Raw genomic sequence first — 22361 nt, forward strand, 5'->3', positions numbered from 1 at the left:
GAAAACAGTGTTAAATGTGATGGACGCGACCAGTTATCATAAAAAGCCCACTTCAAAGGATCCAGGCGGTGATGTATGCCCATATAACTCATGGGAATATCGGGATTTAGGGACACTGGGATGGGGAATGGGAATGGGATATGGATGAGTACCGAGCCCACAAGGGGGATTAATTGCACATACGTAATGTGAGCTCTAGTGCTCGAGAGAGAGAGAGAGAGAGAGAGAGAAAGAGAGTGTGTGTTTGTGCGCGTGCGTCTGTGTGTGCATCTGTGCGTGTGTCTGTGTGTGCGTGTGTGAACCAGGGATGGGGATCTGCAATGCACCACCAACCCCACTCAAATCCTAACCCCTCTCCTATCCCCTCTGGTCATATAGAACTGAGCCAAATACCAGCAGGGAGAGGAGAGAGGGATGAGGGGTGGAGAGGGACCCTGGCATGAAAGAAGTTCACCTGAAACAGATGCTGAAGAGTGGGGAGGGGTGAGTGGGGAGGGGTGAGTGGAGGTCTAGAGAGTATAGCGTCTTACCTTGTGATAGCCAGAGGTGGGCTTTAAAAAGGATGGCCAAAGTACTACTTAACTTAAAACTCTTCTATATCTCAGGGCGGACTCTGTGTGCAGTCAATGTAGCCTACTCCCTACTCAATGCACAGCTTGTGAGAATAGAAAAGGAGAAAGGGGGATAGTTTGTTATTGTGAGATGTATTTTAAAACCACACGTACACATGAAATCGGCAGAAAACTAGTAACTCCCTGAGAGAAACGGGTTGCTAAGAGAAGTTGGCACTGCCAGCGAGGGATTCAAAAGGGCATAATAATCCCATCATTATTTCTCCATGGCAACAGGAGTTCATTTAAATTATATCAGAATATCAAACTCTCTCATTTACCAACTATTGTTGTTAATAAGGTCAATGTTATTAATGGCTATTAACTAAATGGATGGAGAGAAAGAAGAGAGAGAGAGCAATGATAAACACAGCTGATGATGTAGCACTTTCTTCTATTGCCTTGTTCTAGATTGCAATCATCTGGTGACTCAGTACTGACTGTGTGTGGGAAAGAACAGTATAGCATACGGTTTATTACACACACACACACAAACACAAGCACACACACAAATGCACACAATGCCCTGAGTGAATTCATATACAACACCACACAGTAAATTCCAAGCCACATTTTCACTTTCTCCAGCCAAAGGATTTTTCCTGGCCAATGTTGTTTAGCTAAATTGTTACTTGGGCTTTTGAAGCCCAGTGAGAGTGTGGAGTCCAAATCAATAAATGCATTTAGTACTCCAAAACAGAGAGAGCATACAGGAATAATACATATCCAAGGCCAAACTCCATTCCTACAGTGTAGAGACCCAAGCCCACACATACAAACTACAGGTCAGGTTGATATAGTAACATTATGGATGCAGTAGTGGAGAAATGAACAGAAACGCTGTGTGTGTGTGTTTGCCTGCTTGCCTAAGCTGATGCTCCACAGTGGTAGGAGAAGGAGGATAAATGAGGCTGTAACCCATGGCGATGGCGCGGGGGGTTGCCAAGGGAGATGGGGATGGAGGGATGGAGCGTGCCAGAGAAGGAGGAGTGCAGACAGTTCTGTAAACATTGAGTAAGAGAATGTCCTGGACCGACTGAGCTTTTCTCCCTCTCTATTTTTTCTCTACCCCTGTCCCCAGTTGGCATTTACACTTTACAACTATTCATTTTACAGATTAACTTTTAGACAGTTAGGGCCAACATTGTGCAGTCTTGTTCTTTAATATCTGAAAGGGGGGTTGTTAGGTAGTTGTAGGAACTAAAATACAGGTCTACATATGACCTCAGTGTGACGCTGTGACCTGTGATGCAATGAACATCACCTGGCAACAGGGAAATGGGTAGTACCAAAAGAGTTTCAAATGAGTCCACGTTCCAATGAGAGGTTCAAGAAGAGTCCAAACACTGATGGAGAGACACTCTCAGGCTTAGGGAGGAGAAAGGGAGGAGGAGAGGAAGAGGAGGATGAGTCAGACTCTGCCTTCCCTGTACATCTTGACCCACTTCACCACGCCAGAGAGAAGGTGTGTGTGTGTGTGTGCTACTGTACATGAAACGTGGGGAAACCCTGCAGTCAACCAACACCATCTAAATACACAACATAAATCTGCCATAATGAGATACAATAAAAAGGATAAAAGAGGAGACTACAAAGCCTGGAAACACATACACACACTCTCTGTCTCTGCTAATTCAACCCCCAACACAACACTGCTGCTAGCCTGATGTAGCCTGATGTTAAGGATTAACTGAGCAGCAGCAGCAGAGCTTGACTATCTAGTCATCTATTAGTCACTGCACCCCACTGCCAGTAATGCCAACCTGATCTCCCATAGACTCCCAGTCTTAGCACATAATCACAAAGTCTTAACATGCCGAACATTTCAAAGCACAAACTCTGTTGACCCACTTTTGGGCTATATTTCTACTTCTGTAATAATACAGGGAGCCGACTGTGATTTGGATATGTTAATCCGGTTAATTTGTTAATTCAGAGGGGACTAGGAATGTTCTGGAAGAGAGGGTTCAGTTTGGGGTGTTGCTGACACAGCAGATCTGTGCTACAGCTAGCTAAGAGCTAACTCATCAATAGTCAAACACAGGACGGTGAGAGGCTGATGCTGCCAGGCTGTGTACAAAATGGCACCCTATTCCCTACATGGTCCACAACTTTTAAGGGTGCCATTTGGGACACAGACTCTGTTCTGCTGTAGGGGTTTGATCTCCCTCCTCCACAGATACAGAGGCACGAGAGGGAATACTGCAGTCAGATGGGATTTTTATTTTTATTTTTTATTTTATTTTATTTTTCACCTTTATTTAACCAGGTAAACCAGTTGAGAACAAGTTCTCATTTACAACTGCGACCTGGCCAAGATAAAGCAAAGCAGTGCGATAAAAACAACAACACAGAGTTACATATGGGGTAAAACAAAACAAAGTCAAAAATACAACAGAAATACATATAATATACAGTGTGCAAATTTAGCAAGTTATGGAGGTAAGGCAATAAAATAGGCTATAGTGCAAAATAATTACAATTAGTATTAACACTGGAATGATAGATGTGCAAGAGATGATGTGCAAATAGAGATACTGGGGTACAAATTAGCAAAATAAATAACAATATAGGGATGAGGTAGTTGGGCGGGCTAATTTCAGATGGGCTGTGTACAGGTGCAGTGATCGGTAAGGTGCTCTGACAACTGATGCTTAAAGTTAGTGAGGGAGATAAGTGTCTCCAGCTTCAGAGATTTTTGCAATTTGTTCCAGTCATTGGCAGCAGAGAACTGGAAGGAATTGCGGCCAAAGGAGGTGTTGGCTTTGGGGATGACCAGTGAGATATACCCGCTGGAGCGCAGACTACGGGTGGGTGTTGCTATGGTGACCAATGAGCTAAGATAAGGCGGGGATTTGCCTAGCAGTGATTTATAGATGGCCTGGAGCCAGTGGGTTTGGCGACGAATATGTAGTGAGGACCAGCCAACAAGAGCGTACAGGTCACAGTGGTGGGTATTATATGGGGCTTTGGAGACAAAACGGATGGCACTGTGATAGACAACATCCAATTTGCTGAGTAGAGTGTTGGAGGCTATTTTGTAAATGACATCGCCGAAGTCAAGGATCGGTAGGATAGTCAGTTTTACGAGGGCATGTTTGGCAGCATGAGTGAAGGAGGCTTTGTTGCGAAATAGGAAACCGATTCTAGATTTAACTTTGGATTGGAGATTCTTAATGTGAGTCTGGAAGGAGAGTTTACAGTCTAACCAGACACCTAGATATATTGTAGGTCAGACCCGTCGAGAGTAGTGATTCTAGTCGGGTGGGCGGGTGCAAGCAGCGTTCGGTTGAAGAGCATGCATTTTGTTTTACTAGTGTTTAAGAGCAGTTGGAGGCTACTGAAGGAGTGTTGTATGGAATTGAAGCTCGTTTGGAGGTTTGTTAACACAGTGTCCAATGAAGGGCCAGATGTATACAAAATGGTGTCGTCTGCGTAGAGGTGGATCTGAGAGTCACCAGCAGCAAGAGCGTCGTCATTGATATACACAGAGAAAAGAGTCGGCCCAAGAATTGAACCCTGTGGCACCCCCATAGAGACTGCCATAGGTCCAGACAACAGGCCCTCCGATTTGACACATTGAACTCTATCTGAGAAGTAGTTGGTGAACCAGGCGAGGCAGTCATTTGAGAAACCAAGGCTATTTAGTCTGCCAATAAGAATGCGGTGGTTGACAGAGTCGAAAGCCTTGGCCAGGTCAATGAAAACGGCTGCACAGTACTGTCTATTATCGATCGCGGTTATAATATCGTTTAGGACCTTGAGCGTGGCTGAAGTGCACCCATGACCAGCTCGGAAACCGGATTGCATAGCGGAGAAGGTACGGTGGGATTCGAAATGGTCGGTGATCTGTTTGTTGACTTGGCTTTCAAAAACTTTTGAAAGGCAGGGCAGGATGGATATGCGTCTGTAACAGTTTGGATCTAGAGTGTCACCCCCTTTGAAGAGGGGGGATGACCGCGGCAGCTTTCCAATCTCTGGGGATCTCAGACGTTACGAAAGAGAGGTTGAACAGGCTAGTAATAGGGGTTGCGACAATTTCGCGGCTAGTTTTAGAAAGAAAGGGTCCAGATTGTCTAGCCCAGATGATTTGTAGGGGTCCAGATTTTGCAGCTCTTTTAGAACATCAGCTGTCTGGATTTGTGTGAAGGAGAAGCGGGGGGGCATGGGCAAGTTGCAGCGGAGGGTGCAGAGCTGGTGGCCGGGGTAGTGGTAGCCAGGTGGAAAGCATGGCCAGCCGTAGCAAAATGCTTGTTGAAATTCTCGATTATTGTAGATTTATCGGTGGTGATAGTGTTTCCTAGCCTCAGTGCAGTGGGCAGCTGGGAGGAAGTGCTCTTATTTTCCATGGACTTTACAGTGTCCCAAAACTTTTTGGAGTTAGTGCTACAGGATGCAAATTTCTGTTTGAAAAAGTTAGCCTTTGCTTTCCTAACTGCTTGTGTATATTGGTTCCTAACTTCATGTGTGCTAGCAATCTCTCTCTCTCTCTCTCTCTCTCTCTCTCTCTCTCTCTCTCTCTCTCTCTCTCTCTCTCTCTCTCTCTCTCTCTCTCTCTCTCTCTCTCTCTCTCTCTCTCTCTCTCTCTCTCTCTCTCTCTCTCTCTTCTCTCTCTCTCTCTCTCTCTCTCTCTCTCTCTCTCTCTCTCTCTCTCTCTCTCTCTCTCTCTCTCTCTCTCTCTCTCTCTCTCTCTCTCTCTCTCTCTCTCTCTCTCTCTCTCTCTCTCTCTCTCTCCACATTTTGCCATGACTTATGCCATATTAATATGACATTTGAGTGAGAGTGACTAACAAAATCAAATGGGGGCCCCATAGAGGTCAAGGCCCCTGGGCACATGCCCTGCGTGCCCGGTCGGTAATTCGACCATGATTAGATAGCTGACTAGACTTACTTACAAATCTAAAAAATTTTAGCTGACATGGCAGTGTTAATTTCGTCATCATAATGACGAAAAATACTTGTCAATTAGCTATTATTCCTGAATAAAACTATGACGATAACTAGATGCCCTGGAAAAAACCAATAACTATTACAAATTACTTTTCATTTTAGTTGACAAAAATGGGACGAGACAAGAATTCCACGTGAGACTGATGGACATTTAATTTGACATCTGTTTTGTCCAATCATAAGTATGCATGCATAATATTTAATGCAATTTTCTCATACACACTCCACACACACACATACACAAAAATGAGATTTTCAGTCTCTGTGGTAACCTGAGCAAGGTCTAAAGAGCAAAGTTAGCTGTCCTGTCAAGTGACTATCCACACTGATGGACTTCTATCTCAAACAACATGTCCTGTTACCACTTAACCTTTTACTGCAGTGGGCTAAATCAGGGTCACACAGAGTGATTATTGGTAGTCTTAAACAAATCTACTTTGAAAAGTATACACCTCACACACATGGTTATGGGCTTAAAAAAGAAGACACCTGTACCATGTCAGATATGGTTGAAAATGTATTCAATTTTGAGTTTGCATCCCAATATTACACTTTATATACAGCTTATTCGGAAAGTATTCAGACCCATCGACTTTTTCCACATCTTGTCACGTTACAGCCTTATTCTAAAATTGATTAAATATTTTTTTTTCATCAATCTACACACAATACCCCATAATTACAAAGCAAAAACAGTTTTTTTGAATTTTTTGCAAATGTATAACATTAAATAAACTGAAATATTACATTTACATAAGTATTCAGACCCTTTACTAATTCAAATTACAGGGTCTACTGTGTTCATTTAGTCAAGATTAAATCACATTTCCATAGGAAGGAACTGCCCATAATCATGATGACAGATGGTCTTTACGTTACTATGGCAATAAGCCTTCAAAAACAACAAACATCAAATGCCAAAGCCTTAATAATGACCTAGCTGCCATTTTGCACAAGGCTGCTGAATTCCTGTGTCACTGTGTCTCAGAGCAGGGGAGGTCCCTTTTCCAGGTGTCACATGCCACTGTGACATTCCCCATCTGTTCCTCACACGCAGTGCTAACATGTCTGACATGTCCGGCCATAAAAATAACCTATCCCTGAGGACATGTTAGCTAGTTAGCAGTTAGCTCTTACCGCAGACCTAACATTTCAACCTCTGAAGGGGTGCTAGCTAGCCTGGTCCCAGATTTGTTTGTGCTTTTGTCAACTTCATTGTCATTGTCAAGCCAAACATGCATGATAATTACATAAGGCGTTGTCAAGAGAGCAGAAACAGACTGGCACCCAGGCTAGATGCTAGCTAGTTAGGTCAAACCCAACAACTGACATTCCGACTCCCTAGAAATGACATGCCAACTGGACTGACATAACTTCATGTTCTCTTTGAAGTTAGAACAAAAAGTCCTGAACACAGTATTGATGTTGCAAACGTGAATGTATTGTCTTGGTGAAGAGAGAGACAAGCAATGTTGTTGAGACCTTCACAGTTGAAAAGTTATGTGTCTCCATATGTTAACTGAAGGCATTGAATTCACTTTTGGGTGGTGGAGTTTTTTGTTTTGTTCTTAATAACAGATTCTTCAAGCAGCACATTCTATTTTGGCTGTGTATTGCCCTTTTTTGGAGTACTGATTTCACTTTGAAGGAATTGCTAGTTGTCATGAACGTAATAAAACACTTGGGAACAGTAATATTGATTTATTTTACTTTCTCCATATAATTCATGCTTTACGCAGCAGTGCTAACTTTTATATGCAGCCTACATATTGCAGAAAAATGTATTTCCTGCCAAAGGCAAAGTTCATCTGTGAAAGAAACTATTGAAGTCTGGCAGAAATTGTAGGCTATATCACACAGGTGATGAAAGGGATTCTATGGAAAATTGGACAGACAGCTACTGTGAAGTACACACGTAGACGCCTAGATGGCTATGACAGACACAGGATGGAGCTGCTTTGATAAAGGCATAAATAAAGAATTGGCCTATTTCTCTGGCCCGATTTGGGTCTGCCTATGTCTGGTTCATAAAACACACAGGGTGTGAGAATGGGTTAGATATATTAGGATTGAATGGAACATTTGGAGTTATTTATAATGTTCTCTGAAGAAACTGAGTCTCGAATGGTGTGTACGTGTTTCCTTGTGTGTGTGTGCATATTAGCCATATTAGCCAATCCTAATCTGTCTGAAGATGTTCTGTTCTGACAATCTCTCGAGAGAGCAGTTACCAAACCCTCCCTCCACTTTCAGACACAGTATGTATACTTACTTATACAACTTAAAATAAAATAATAAATTTGTTTTTTCATTACAATAGCTTCTGTTTCAGGGGTACGACCTTGAGATATAAAGAATAAATTGACTGTAGCACTAGGATATCAAAAGGCCATCCAGAGACCATTTTAGCCATGAAACACTGTACTGTCTTCAATTACCTGATGATTCTTGCAGATATCCCCCTTGTGACACACACACAGCCTCAAATTGAAACCGAAAGAACATGATAAAATGCCTTAATTAAGTTGACTTTTGTTACAGTAACTGCAGAGGTATGAGGATATATTATAGTAAACTCCCTCTGGAGAAAGGAATGACAGATATAGTATATTTTCTATGATTGCCCATTTATCTGTGATTTAATTCAGGAAACTCTGTGTAAAATAAAAAATGACTCAGAATGAACTGTCTAGACACCCAAGACCTTGAAATGTGAAATTGGATCGGAGAGAACATTGCGCCACTACAGTGCAGTACATAGAATACAGCACAATCACATCAGAAGGTTATCCACCACAATGGCTATTGCTTTTCAATCAATCAATCAAATGTATTTATAAAGCCCTTTATACATTAGCAGATGTCACAAAGTGCTATACAGAAACCCAGCCTAAAACCCCAAACAGCAAGCAATGCAGATGTAGAAGCTTTTGTGGACAATTTATGTTTTTCTGTATTTCATAGAGCACTATTACTCAATTCAATATCATCATACACAAAGACCCATGGGTGGTCACACACACACACACACACACACACACACACACACACACACACACACGCACACACACACACACACACACACACACACACACACACACACAGTCTTGCGCAGCTAACCTTGTGGGGACATATAATTCAGTCCCATTCAAAATCCTATTTTCCCTAACCCCTAACCCTAAACCTAACCCTAACCTGTACCCTTACCCTAACCTTAACCCTAACCTTAACCCAAAAACCTAACCTTAACCCTAACCCTAAACCTAACCCTAGCTCCTATCCCTAACCCTAAACCTAATTCTAACCCTAACCCTAAACCTAATTCTAACCTTAACACTAATTCTAACCTTAACCCTAAACCCCCTAGAAATAGCATTTGACCTTGTGGGGACCAACAAAAAGTCCACTGTTGGTCAAATTTTTATTGGTTTACTATTCTTGTCGGGACTTCTGGTCCTCACAAGTATAGTTAAACACGTCCACACACACACACACACACACACACACACGTACACACATCAGACATGAGTGTAACATGGTATGGCAGGACAGCTAGAGAGAGCTTCCTCAAGGGAAAGATGAATGAACAGAGCTCTGTTTTGCATGGAAGCAGAGATAACTTGGGAGGATTTGCCTCGGATGAAAAAGACAAAGACGGTGCTTCGATAAAAACAGAAACACACACAGACATGGTACAACTTTTTCACATGCAAAGTCTGAAGTTCAACTGAGTGTAGTGAAGCAAGCTACAGTTGTTTAGATAAGGAGTCAGTATTACACCTGTACAGTAGTTATAATCCTTGGCTGAAACTGAAATATCACATTTACGTAAGTATTCAGACCCTTTACTCTGTACTTTGTTGAAGCACCTTTGGCAGCGATTACAACCTTAAGTCTTCTTGGGTATGATGCTACAAGCTTGGCACATCTGTATTTGGGGAGTTTCTCGCATTCTTCTCTGCAGATCCTATCAAGCTCTGTCAGGTTGGATAGAGAGCGTTGCTACACAGCTATTTTCAGGTCTCTCCAGAGATGTTAGATTGGGTTCAAGTCTGGGCTCTGGCTGGGCCACTCAAGGACATTCAGAGATTTTTGTTGTTGATGGAAATCCTTTTTCGTGATTTCCAATTGGTAGTTACATTCTTGTCCCATCGCTGCAACTCCCCTACGGACTCGGGAGAGGCGAAGGTCGAGAGCCATGCGTCCTCCAAAACACGACCCTGCCAAGCCGCACTGATTCTTGACACACTGCTCGCTTAACCTGGAAGCCAGCCGCACCAATGTGTAGGAGGAAACACCATCCAACTGGCAACCAAAGTCAGCTTGCAGGCCCCCAGCCCACCACAATGAGTCGCTAGAGCGCGATGGGACATGGAAATCCTGGCCGGCCAAACCCTCCCCTACCCCGGACCACGCTGGGCCAATTGTGCGCCGCCTCATGGGTCTCCCGGTCACGGCCGGCTGTGACACAGCCTGGGATCGAACCTGGGTCTGTAGTGATGCCTCAAGCACTGTGATGCTGTGCCTTAGACTGCTGCATCACTCGGGAGGCCCCGACATTCAGAGACTTGTCACGACGCCACTCCTGCGTTGTCTTGGCCGTGTGCTTATGGTCGTTGTCCTGTTGGAAGGTGAACCTTCGCCCCAGTCTGAGGTCCTGAGCGCTCTGGAGCAGGTTTTCATCAAGGATCTCTCTGTACTTTGCTCCGTTCATCTTTCCCTCGATCCTGACTAGTCTCCCAATCCCTGCTGCTGAAAAATCCCTGAAGCTGCCACCACCATGCTTCACCATAGGGATGGTGCCAGGTTTCCTCCAGATGTGACGCTTGGAATTCACTCCAAAGAGTTCAATGTTGGTTTCGGCAGACCATAGAATCTTGTTTCTCATGGTCTGAGAGTCTTTAGGTCCCTTTTGGCAAACTCCAAGCGGACTGACATGTACCTTTTACTGAGGAGTGGCTTCTGTCTGGCCACTCTACCATAAAGGCCTGATTGGTGGAGTGCTGCAGAGATGGTTGTCCTTCTGGAAGGTTCTCCCATCTCCACAGAGGAACTCTAGAGCTCTATCAGAGTGACCATCGGGTTCTTGGTCACCTCCCTGACCAAGGCCATTCTCCCCCGATTGCTCAGTTTGGCCAGGCGGCCAGCTCTAGGAAGAGTCTTGGTGGTTCCAAACTTCTTCAATTTAAGAATAATGTGTTCTTGGGGACCTTCAATGCTGCATAAATGTTTTGGTACCCTTCCCCAGATCTGTGCCTCGACACAATCCTGTCTCGACAGACGCAATGATTTTGTGTGACATTCGCGGGACAGTGTAGCCTACATGAACAAAACACACACAAAAATCTCCCCCCGCTGAACCGAGTAATTGAAGCGCACATAGCCTACTACTATTTAACAAGAGGCCATTGTGTGGCTGTTTTATGAAAATCTGGGAATATTTGGCCTATTAAACATTTCTGGTTGGTCTCAGGGAATGTAAAACAATTTTAAAACGGGATTGTGTGAAGAAGTAGCAGCAAATATGTTTAATGTGCAACTAATGAGCACGGAGAGCCTCAAATTCGACGAAATTACCTTTTATATTTCAGTCTATTACGGCTATTTACTTACTTTTGTAGCTCTTCGTTAGAAGCACACTTTTTGTAAGTAGTAACCACAGTTTCATACTGTACCGTCTTTGTAGTAACTGTCATCTCCAAGTTTAGCTGGAATTTAGCCCGAAAGGATTTCACAAATGTGATTGGTGGATTATATGACATTGCCCCACACCTCGTTTCGTCTGCGCAGAATATCAGATCTCAACAAGTTTTTAACATCACCAGTACAGCATCCTTATGATATAGTATATTGTCATAAGCGTAACGTGACTGAAAAAGAGACACTGAAATATGGGACAAATCAAGTTTTTTTTTGTAATTTGTTGATAAAATGCAGGCCATGATTGCTTGGTTGCGGGACGCTGGACAAATGGCCAAAATGCGAGACTTGTCCCGCACAATCCGGGATATGTGGTCACCTTTGCCAGCAGGTGGGAGAAAGGTGAATCCTGGGGGGATCGGTGAATGAACTACCTACTGCTCTATGTCTAGCAGCAATGCATGTTGGGTATTCAAGTAGAGCTGCAGCATCTGGCTCAGCTTCATGAAGAAAAAATACTTTCTTAAGCTGCTTTGCAAAATTAGACAAATCCACACCGTCCTTTACCGTTACCGTTCATCACCAACCCAGTGTAGTGCATGACTGAGGATACTTAAATGTTAACACACTGTTACTGCTACACATAGAGCATAGCCTAACTGATAGCTCATGTCTGTTATACAGCAGTGAGGAGAAAGGAGGGCTAGTAGTTAGACGCATGCCTGACAGTAATACACCCAACCACAGCCTAAATGTCACCACTCAGCATGTTTCACTATGGAAGACTCAATTAAAGGAAAACTCCACTCAAAAACTATATTTTGGTATTTGCATGTCAACAGTCAAGTTTTCAAGATATTGGACTTTCAAGAAGCAAAGTGTCACTGGCCACATCATCACATTGCATTTTGCATCATAATGATGATGTGGCCGGTGACACTTTGCTTCTTGAAAGTCTAATAACTTGAAAACTAAATACAGAACATTAATAGACAAAAACAGCTCAAGGACAGAACTATCCTGAACAAAAATATAAATGCAACATTTAACAATTTCAAAGATTTTACTGAGTTACAGTTTATATGACAAAATCAGTCAATTGAAATAAATTCATTAGGCCCTAATCTATGGATTTCACATGCCTGGGAATACAGATATGCATCTGTTGGTCACAGATATCTTGAAAAAAAAATGGGCATCACAATGGGCCTCAGGATCTCATCACAGTATTTCTGTCCATTTAAATTGCCATCGATAAAATGCAATTGTGTTCATTGTCCGTAGCCTGCCCATACCATAACCCCACCGCCACCATTGGGCACTGTACACAACGTTGACATCAGCAAACCGCTCGCCCACACGACGTGGTCTGCGGTTGTGAGGCCGGTTGGACGTACTACCAAATTCCCGAAAATGACGTTGGAGGCGGCTTATGGTAGAGAAATTAACATTCAATTCTCTGGCAACAGCTCTGGTGGACATTCCTGCAGTCAGCATGCCAATTGCACGCACCCTCAAAACTTGAGACATCTGTGGCATTGTGTTGTGTGACAAAACTGCACATTTTAGATTGGCCTTTTATTCTCCCCAGCACAAGGTGCACCTGTGTAATGATCATGCTGTTTAATCAGCTTCTTGATATGCCACACTGGTCAGATGGATGGATTATCTTGGCAAAGGAGAAATGCTCACTAACAGGGATGTAAAGACGTTTTTTTTTTTTTTTTTTTTTACATTTCTGGGATCTTTTATTTCAGCTCATGAAACATGGGACCAACACTTTACATGTTGCGTTTACATTTTTGTTCAGTGTACATAAATCCTTTAAAGTTCCAATGCAGCCATTTCTATCTCAATATCAAATAATTTCTGGGTAACAATGAAGTACCTTCCTGTGATTGTTTTCCATTAAAATTGTCAAAAAGAAACAAAAATAGCTTCTTAGCAAAGGGCAATTTCTCAAGCAAGAATTTTGCTAAGACTGTCTGGGAGTGGTTTGAATGGGGAGGGGAAAACTGAAAATGTGCTGTTATTGGCAGAGAGGCTTTCTTATTGGTCTATTTACCGCATGGTGAGGTCACCATGGAAGGGCAAAAACTCCATCCCGCCAAAACAGGCTGAAATTACAGGCAGTCTTTTCAAATAGCTCTTACACTAAATGGGCATTATCATAATTTTTGACTGCACTGGGCTTTTAAGGTAGCAACCTGCACTGCATGGTCATTACAAGTGAAGGATTGCACTGCATGGTACAGTGAGGGAAAAAAGTATTTGATCCCCTGCTGATTTTGTACGTTTGCCCACTGACAAAGACATGATCAGTCTATAATTTTAATGGTAGGTTTATTTGAACAGTGAGAGACAGAATAACAACAAAAACATCTAGAAAAACGCATGTCAAAAATGTTATAAATTGATTTGCATTTTAATGAGGGAAATAAGTATTTGACCCCTCTGCAAAACATGACTTAGTACTTGGTGGCAAAACCCTTGTTGGCAATCACAGAAGTCAGACGTTTCTTGTAGTTGGCCACCAGGATTGCACACATCTCAGGAGGGATTTTGTCCCACTCCTCTTTGCAGATCTTCTCCAAGTCATTAAGGTTTTGAGCCTGACGTTTGGCAACTCAAACCTTCAGCTCCCTCCACAGATTTTCTATGGGATTAAGGTCTGGAGACTGGCTCGGCCACTCCAGGACCTTAATGTGCTTCTTCTTGAGCCACTCCTTTATTGCCTTGGCCGTGTGCTTTGGGTCATTGTCATGCTGGAATACCCATCCACGACCCATTTTCAATGCCCTGGCTGAGGGAAGGAGGTTCTCACCCAAGATTTGACGGTACATGGCCCCGTCCATCGTCCCTTTGATGCGGTGAATTTGTCCTGTCCCCTTAGCAGAAAAACACCCCCAAAGCATAATGTTTCCACCTCCATGTTTGACGGTGGGGATGGTGTTCTTGGGGTCATAGGCAGCATTCCTCCTCCTCCAAACATGGCGAGTTGAGTTGATGCCAAAGAGATCGATTTTGGTCTTATCTGACCACAACACTTTCACCCAGTTCTCCTCTGAATCATTCAGATGTTCATTGGCAAACTTCAGACGGGCCTGTATATGTGCTTTCTTGAGCAGGGGGACCTTGCGGGCGCTGCAGGATTTCAGTCCTTCACGGCATAGTGTGTTACCAATTGTTTTCTTGGTGACTATGGTCCCATCTGCCTTGAGATCATTGACAAGATCCTCCCGTGTAGTTCTGGGCTGATTCCTCACCGTTCTCATGATCATTGCAACTCCACGAGGTGAGATCTTGCATGGAGCCCCAGGCCGAGGGAGATTGACAGTTATTTTGTGTTTCTTCCATTTGCGAATAATCGCACCAACTGTTGTCACCTTCTCACCAAGCTGCTTGGTGATGGTCTTGTAGCCCATTCAAGCCATGATCCACATCTGCAAATAATATCTCAAAGAAATCGATTGAAACTGCTATCTCTAATCATCGCTAAAACCCCCTTTTACAAATGACAGGCCTCGCCCAGCCAATCGGCGGCTGATATTTGATGGATGGGGTCATCTAGAACGCACATGCCATTCCGCCTATCCATTAAAGCCTTCACTAAGACAGTTGGCAGAGAAAATGTCACAGGGCCATGCCACATTTCAGACTTAATTGCCGGTGTGTGTGAGAGCCTGGGCTCAGGCTTAACACCAATGAGATCACTATTGATCTAGTCTCCATCAACAGCTGTAGTCTCCTGACCAGCCCACTCCTATTAGTGTGTGTGTATGTGTGTGTGTGTACCTGCCTACGCTCATGACTACCCACGGGAGACACAGTCCACACACACGGCACACATGGACACAGGCAACACACACAAACTGTACACAACACACACACTGCCTGTGAGCACTTGTAAACACATCCTCATCATTGACAAAGAGGCACACACGGTCCCACACTGATCCCCTGCAGCACATGCTTCTAAATGCATGACACTTGCACATTTGCACTCGTGTACCATGACCTTAGACACACATTTCCTCTCTATCTATTGGCTGACGGAGGCAGCCAGAGCCAGTGGGGCTAAGTGGAAACACAACAACCACCAATCATCCTACACTCCAGAGTCCAGGCATATTATTGTATTGTCAAGTGTTTCAATGATCATCCTGTGTTGTTTTTACTATATGTACACTAGTCTCAATTGACATTTCAAGAGTATTTTGAGTAATTCAGAGTAGCATTTAGCAAAAACATGACTATGTCCTAGATATTCTAACTAGCCACTCTTATGTTATCACGTACTCTATGACAGAGTTTCCCAAACGCGGTCCTGGGGCCTCCCAGGGGTGCACGGTTTGGTTTTTGCCCTATAGCACTACACAGCTGATTCAAATAATCAACTCATCATCAAGCTTTTATTATTTGAATCAGCTGTGTAGTGCTAGGTCAAAAACTCAAACGTGCACCCCTGCGAGGCCCCAGGACAGAGTTTTGGAAACCCTGCTCTATGTAACCATGACAAGTAACTATGGGCCTAGATTACTACTGTATAACAAAGGGTGGGCCTGACTTTCCCCCTTGACTTTGACCCTGCTGGGCCTACACAGCCCTGGCACACTGATCCACCCAGACACAGTCAGAGGGTGTGATCTGGCCACAGCCCCAGTTCACAGGGCCATGTTAGAAGGATAGGAACTCTCTAGTGACTCCAGTAGCTCCAGATTGATTCTGCAATATGGCTGCCGATGACGCAGCCTGCGTTCCAACACAATGAGTTCATACTGTCCCTGACTAACTGATTGACTGACGTACACTAGGCTAGCATAGCATATTGTTATTAACTGATAAAGGGTGGTTCATCATCCAATAACCAACTTGGGTCTATTGTGGGGGAAATGTCACAGGGTCAAAAAGGTAGAAGTTGTTGACCCCTGTATAGACTGCCTAGAGCCCTAGATTGGTAAAGGATATATTGATCAGCTTGCCTCTCCCTCGACCAATGGCGGAAACTGAGATTGAAGTAGCCTAGCAATTCACAGGCCGTTCATCCCAGTTGGTCATTGATAATCACTCCCTGAGGACGGCGAGGCTAGCTAGCGTTCAATGCTACCTGTAAATTATCCTAAAGCATAGCCATCCGTTACAGAAGAATCTGATGTCTGCTAACCACAAGAACTCTGAAAGCCAGTAAACACAGTCAGTAAAGAGCTACTCAGCTGTTTACATGGGGTTCTGTGTAGCTCATTTGGTAGAGCATGGCGCTTGCAACGGCAGTGTTGCGAGTTCGATACCCACGGGGGACCAGTATGGGAAAAATGTATGCACTCACTACTGTAAGTCGCTCTGGAGAAGAGGGTCTACTCAAATATAAACAAAATTGAATGATAGTAGGCTTGTATTTCACCATGCGAGCAAAAAAGCATTATTTAATTTTTTTGTGAGCCACATCGCTGTCGGAAAAAAACCTCTTATCTCCAAAACAGACATTTATCAGGACATTTTAAAAACTACCATACAATTACCAAATTTCAGAAGCTATTTTGAATACATTTTCTTAGTCCTAGAGACATAAAATGTTTAGAATACATTAATGGGAATTTACTACTTTCAATTTATGTTAATGTTAATAAACGAAAATTGAGGTTTTCCTCTAACAGCGACGAGAAACTACAGTGAAAGCTTCCCTCAACATATGATATCAACCAAAGTCTATCATTCAAATACCACAGAGCAATCTGTCCCACACCTGATCCAGTATATCATCTCGAACAGCCAGCCCAGTAGAATGACCGAAACCCATGTGGAAGCCAGCTGTGACCACATAGGTGAACACTTTTCCATTTTCCATCCATTCCAATTCAATCCGTTCCATCAACAGCAGTCTCTAACATTCATCCATCATTCCACTAACATACAGGTTCCATGAAAATTCACTGGGCAGAGAAGACAGATAGTGTGGCCAGTCCAAGACGGAATACGTCACTTTTTTATTTTCTGTCCCCAGTACACGTCTCAGGGTGAGTTTACAAGACAGTGTTGATGAGAACCCAGGACCGCTACATATTCCTGCCTCATTTCACAGACAAACTCCAACCTCTTCTCATCAGCAGTGCAAACAGGAGAGCCCTTACTGTGCCCAGTATTGACTGATGGTCTACCTCATTAAAGCTGTTTGCCTGTGTTGCTTGTGTCATGCCTCTGCTCTCAGTCTCAGTAGTGAGAGGCAGCTGAGACAGTTTCTATGTCCTTGATTTCATCAAATCTATTATGATTTGGATCCCATAGGCCAGGGATGGGTAACTTTGATAGGGGTGGGGCCACAAAAAATCTGAACTCGTCATGAGGGGCCGCAGTGGCTCGAGGGTCTGTGTACCCACCAGAGGAGGCTGGTGGGAGGAGCTATAGAAGGATGGGCTCATTGTAATGGCTGGAATGGAATATATGGAACAGAGTCAAACGTGTTTTCCATATGTTTGATAAAGTTCAATTTATTCATTTCAAGCCTTCTCTGGTACCCACATCCAAACCAACACATGCAGTCACAGCCGGCCCTAGCGTTTTGGGGGCCCTGAGCTACATTCTGTTGCGAGCAAAACATTTTAGCGGCCCCCCTCTTGAGATCCATTTTTTTAGTTTTAGAGTTAATATCTTGCAATTCTACACATTATGCCATGGGTGGAGATACATTTTTTACAGCTAATTTCCTGCAATTCTACACATTTTGCCATTGGGTGGAGAGAAATGTTTGCAGTTTTTAATATGATATCTCAGTGAGAGTGACTAACAAAATCAATCGGTAATTCGACCGATCGGTAATTTGACAATGATTACTACAAGGTTAGATAGCTGGCCGCTAGAATAACTTACCAATCGAAACAATTTTAGCTGACATGGGCTAATCGAATGACTGTCAGTGACTAACCTAACGAATAAGGCGTAAAAGAAACGCCTGAGCTGCGTTTCTTTCGTCCTTGTCCTGACGAGAGAAAAAAACTGTCAGGGGAGTCTCTTCTGCACTGTTCAACTAATCCAGTAAATGTGGAGGAAGAGTTAAGATGGAGTATCGCCTTCTTAAAGCATGTATGGGTAGCTGCAGCCCAATATAGCAACCGGAGTATGGGCGAGTGGGTGTGTCGAAAGGAGTGGGTGTATGGAAAGCGAATGAGCTAATTGGGCAGATTTGTTGCCACTCTGCACAATGAGTCAATAAGCCGGTGACCAGTGCACCGGTGTATCGACGTGCCTGCCGACTTTAAGTGCTTCCTACTGGGTATCACGGTCGTGTCACAGGCAATAGCTAATGTGGCCATGTTTTTCTCTCACATTATTTTATTTCAAGTAGGATAGCAACCTACACAATAAATAACTAATATTGATAACCATCTAGATGTCACCTTGATACATACAAACATACAGTCTACTACTCAATGGGGAGGGCATGACACGGCAACAACCCCAGGACACTACTGTCCAGCAATGGCATGGGAAGTAGCTACCTAGTAGCCAATATCAGGGTGACAGTCACAGTAAGCACATGCATACAATTAATGAAGCAACAGTACACACATAATTTTTTTTTACAATTCTCAATTTTATAACTGAAAATGTACAATTATTTGTGTAAAACTAACAGTGAAATATGACTCAGACTCATCCTCTGGCTTAAAAACAGAAGTCCAAACTCTTGCGGTACGCTAGCTAAATGTATGGTAGTTGCGTGGTAAGAAACAAACAAAACAAAAAAATGCTCAATCAAAACCATCTAACCTATAGCAGAGCGCTTTCGACACACCCACTCCTTTCTACACGCCCAGTACTTTCCTTTCGACACACCCACTCCTTTCTACACGCCCAGTACTTTCCTTTCGACACGCCCACTCCTTTCTACACGCCCAGTACTTTCCTTTCGACACGCCCACTCCTTTCTACACGCCCAGTACTTTCCTTTCTACACACCCACTCCTTTCTACACACCCAGTACTTTCCTTTCTACACACCCACTTGCCCATACTCCGGTCACCATATTGGGATGCAGCTACCCCCTTCCCTCTTAACGTCCAAAAGCCAATGTCGTGTCACAGGCTCTCTTTCCATTTCCCCTGAAAACCGGATGCATCCGGTTATGACCGACCCATCTGAGGGTGGCAGTGACTGACATAACAAGAGAAACTGCTGATGCACAACCACATTTCGAAATTGCACCTTGTGTATTCTGCTATTCTACGTCTTAACAGTTTATCCACTGACCTACAAAAGGGGGGGCCGCCAGTTGCCCATCCCTGCCATAGGCAAATACAGTAAGTCTTCTTCTTGACATGATGGTATTCATAACAATGATGTTCTTTATTCAGCTATTCAGCTGCTCTACTGTGCTTTTTAGTCACGCCTATAGTCATTCATATGTAATAATATAATATTATTGGGCTCCCGAGTGGCGCAGTGGTCTAAGGCACTGCATCTCAGTGGTTGAGGTGTCACTACAGACCCCCTGGTTCGATTCCAGGCTGTATCACAACCGGCCGTGATTGGGAGTGCCATAGGGCGGCGCACAATTGGCCCAGCGTCGTCCGGGTTTGGCCGGTGTAGGCCATCATTGTAAATAAGAATTTGTTCTTAACTGACTTGCCTAGTAAAATAAAAATTACACAGGATGAACACATAGCAGACTTGAAACACTGATGTCCTCACATGAGACCAGTGTTTCAGCCTGTAGCTCCAGACAATGTAGCGGAGACTGCATTGCAACATAATGAAAAGGCAATGATGCCTGGAAGTAGGAGCCTAGTGGGCGTTTCTACACCACATACTGTAGCCATAGAAATTGTATTTCACAGTGCGACAGCTATAGGTCAATTAGGACCTTTGTCTTAGATTGGTATCTGCAGAGTGCTTTAAATGTTAGTGTAAACATTGTCATTGGATATTATATGCCTATCATTATGTATGTCTTGAGTCTGTAATTGCTTTGCTGTGTAATTGCTGATAGTGCCATAGGATAATGACAATGACAGCATACAAACTGGTAATTGTCATAGAATTGCTATGACTCATATAAACTATAGTCTAGCATAGGCTAGAATAAGACCTTACCTGTGCTCATGGTAATCCCCGGTTTCTTCACAATCCGATGTACAGTGGATATAGCCTCATTCAACTACACACCTCTGGTCAGGAGTGTAGACTGCACATTGATGATGCCTCCCCTGCAGAAGATGCTTAAATCGACTCGCCTCTGCCCCTTCAGAGATGTAGCCTATAATACAATGTCGAAACTATGAAATTATCTGCCGCCGTGATTAAGCGCTGATACTGGCATATAGCAATATCGTATTATGCGGTACAGTAATGTTTTACTCCCTTTCCAACAGCACGGGATGGGTGTGGGCGTACGGTCGCGAGCCAGGCGATAAATAGCGCCCCAACAGCTCCACGGGGCTCCCCGCGAACAAGGGCGTCTGGGAAATTGAGTTTATACCAATAGAAACAAGTGTTCAATTGACTCTCACGTGGGTCTGTCTAGGAATTTCCGGCTGGTACGACTGCGACGCAGTGTAAACAACGCGTTGGATTGCTTGGACGATAGAGCAGAGACACTGCAGCAACAGCGGTTTATATTCTTCCGAGGTTGCCCTTTTGTCAGTCGTGCCCTTTTTGTTAGTCATAGCAAAGGGAGACAAAACGGTCATTTATCATCCAATGTTATGGACACAATGCTGTAGCCTGGAGTGATGTCTAGTTCTTCAGAGAGAAGTAAATTTCCCTAATATTATTGTTGGCCTCAGGCCTATCTATAGGCATATTATGTTAGACCTATTATATTAGCCTATAGACATTTTACAAAGGCCTATATCACTTTTAGTTTCCAACATTCAAGTGATGGAAATGCACAATTGCGTGACTGATAATCAATATAATTATACATTGAGTTATTATACACATGAATTGGAATCCATTATAACCTCATAGAGTACAATTATTCATTTGAAATCAATAAAAACACTGTTTATAGAGTACAACACAGAACAGTATAGTAGGCCTGCAGTAGCCTAAAGTGTTATTCAAGGTCGAAGGATTTTACTTTCCTACGCTTTTTGTACCTCCTGATGGTCAAATAAGAGCAGGCTTTACTGCAATGCTGCTATGTCGTTTCGTCCAGATGAAAACAAACACAATATACAATGTTGGAACTAAATTAACATTTTTAGATTAAACATTGATTACATTGTTCATCATAACCTCATATTTCTACATTAGGGTGGCAACAATGTAACACGATATGGACCCGGTGTTTGTGATGCTCGTCGTTTGGTGCGACACAGACAGGGTCTGAGTGGAGAAACAGAAGAGTCATTGTCTGTTCTTTTGAGTTTTGATGTTGAGTCTTTGCCCGACAAAGTGATGTTAGGATATATAAGTTATCCGGTACGAGCATTTGTGCCGAATACATTACGTTGTTACAGGTGTCAAGATTATGGGCATGTGTCAGCAGTGTGTATGAGGGAGGTTCCTAGGTGTGAGAAGTGTGCAGAAGGGCATGAGACAAAGGAATGTGTAGCATTGGGGAAAGTGGTGGTATGTGTTAATTGTAGGGGTGCCCATGGGGCTGGGGATCAGAAGGGTCCGGTGCGAGAGAGGCAGGTTGAGGTTTCCAGGGTTAGAGTAGTGCAGAAGTTGTCATATGCGGATGCAGTGAAGAAAGTAGAGGAAGATGGGTCAAGGGGGAGGGATCCTGAGAGGAATGGTGTGAGTAGTAGAGATGTACCAGTACAGAGGGATAAACCAACAAGTTATATACAGTTGAAGTCGGAAGTTTACATACACTTAGGTTGGAGTCATTCAAACTTGTTTTTCAACCACTCCACACATTTCTTGTTAACAAACTATAGTTTTGGCAAGTCGGTTAGGACATCTACTTTGTGCATGACACAGGTAATGTTTCCAACAATTGTTTACAGACAGATTATTTCACTTATAATTCACTGTATCACAATTCCAGTGGTTCAGAAGTTTACATACACTAAATTGACTGTGCCTTTAAACAGCTTGGAAAATTCCAGAAAATGATGTCATGGCTTTAGAAGCTTCTGATAGGCTAATTGACATCACTTGAGTCAATTGGAGGTGTACCTGTGGATGTATTTCAAGGCCTACCTTCAAACTCAG

At 43.4% G+C, this 22361-nt stretch overlaps 1 protein-coding gene across 1 annotated transcript in view; it reads right to left on the reverse strand.

Moving 5' to 3' along the window:
• LOC121554724 (actin-binding LIM protein 2) overlaps window positions 1–20587 on the reverse strand; it is a 123544-nt gene extending 102957 nt beyond the window's left edge. The window contains exon 1 of the mRNA XM_041868438.1: window positions 20289–20587. Within this exon, the coding sequence (XP_041724372.1) occupies window positions 20289–20298 (10 nt within the window). The 5' untranslated portion in view covers window positions 20299–20587. The remainder of the gene's footprint in view (window positions 1–20288) is intronic.
• Window positions 20588–22361: the final 1774 nt, after the last annotated feature.

The sequence above is a fragment of the Coregonus clupeaformis genome, chromosome 19 (assembly GCF_020615455.1).
Source record: "Coregonus clupeaformis isolate EN_2021a chromosome 19, ASM2061545v1, whole genome shotgun sequence".
Taxonomy (NCBI): domain Eukaryota; kingdom Metazoa; phylum Chordata; class Actinopteri; order Salmoniformes; family Salmonidae; genus Coregonus; species Coregonus clupeaformis.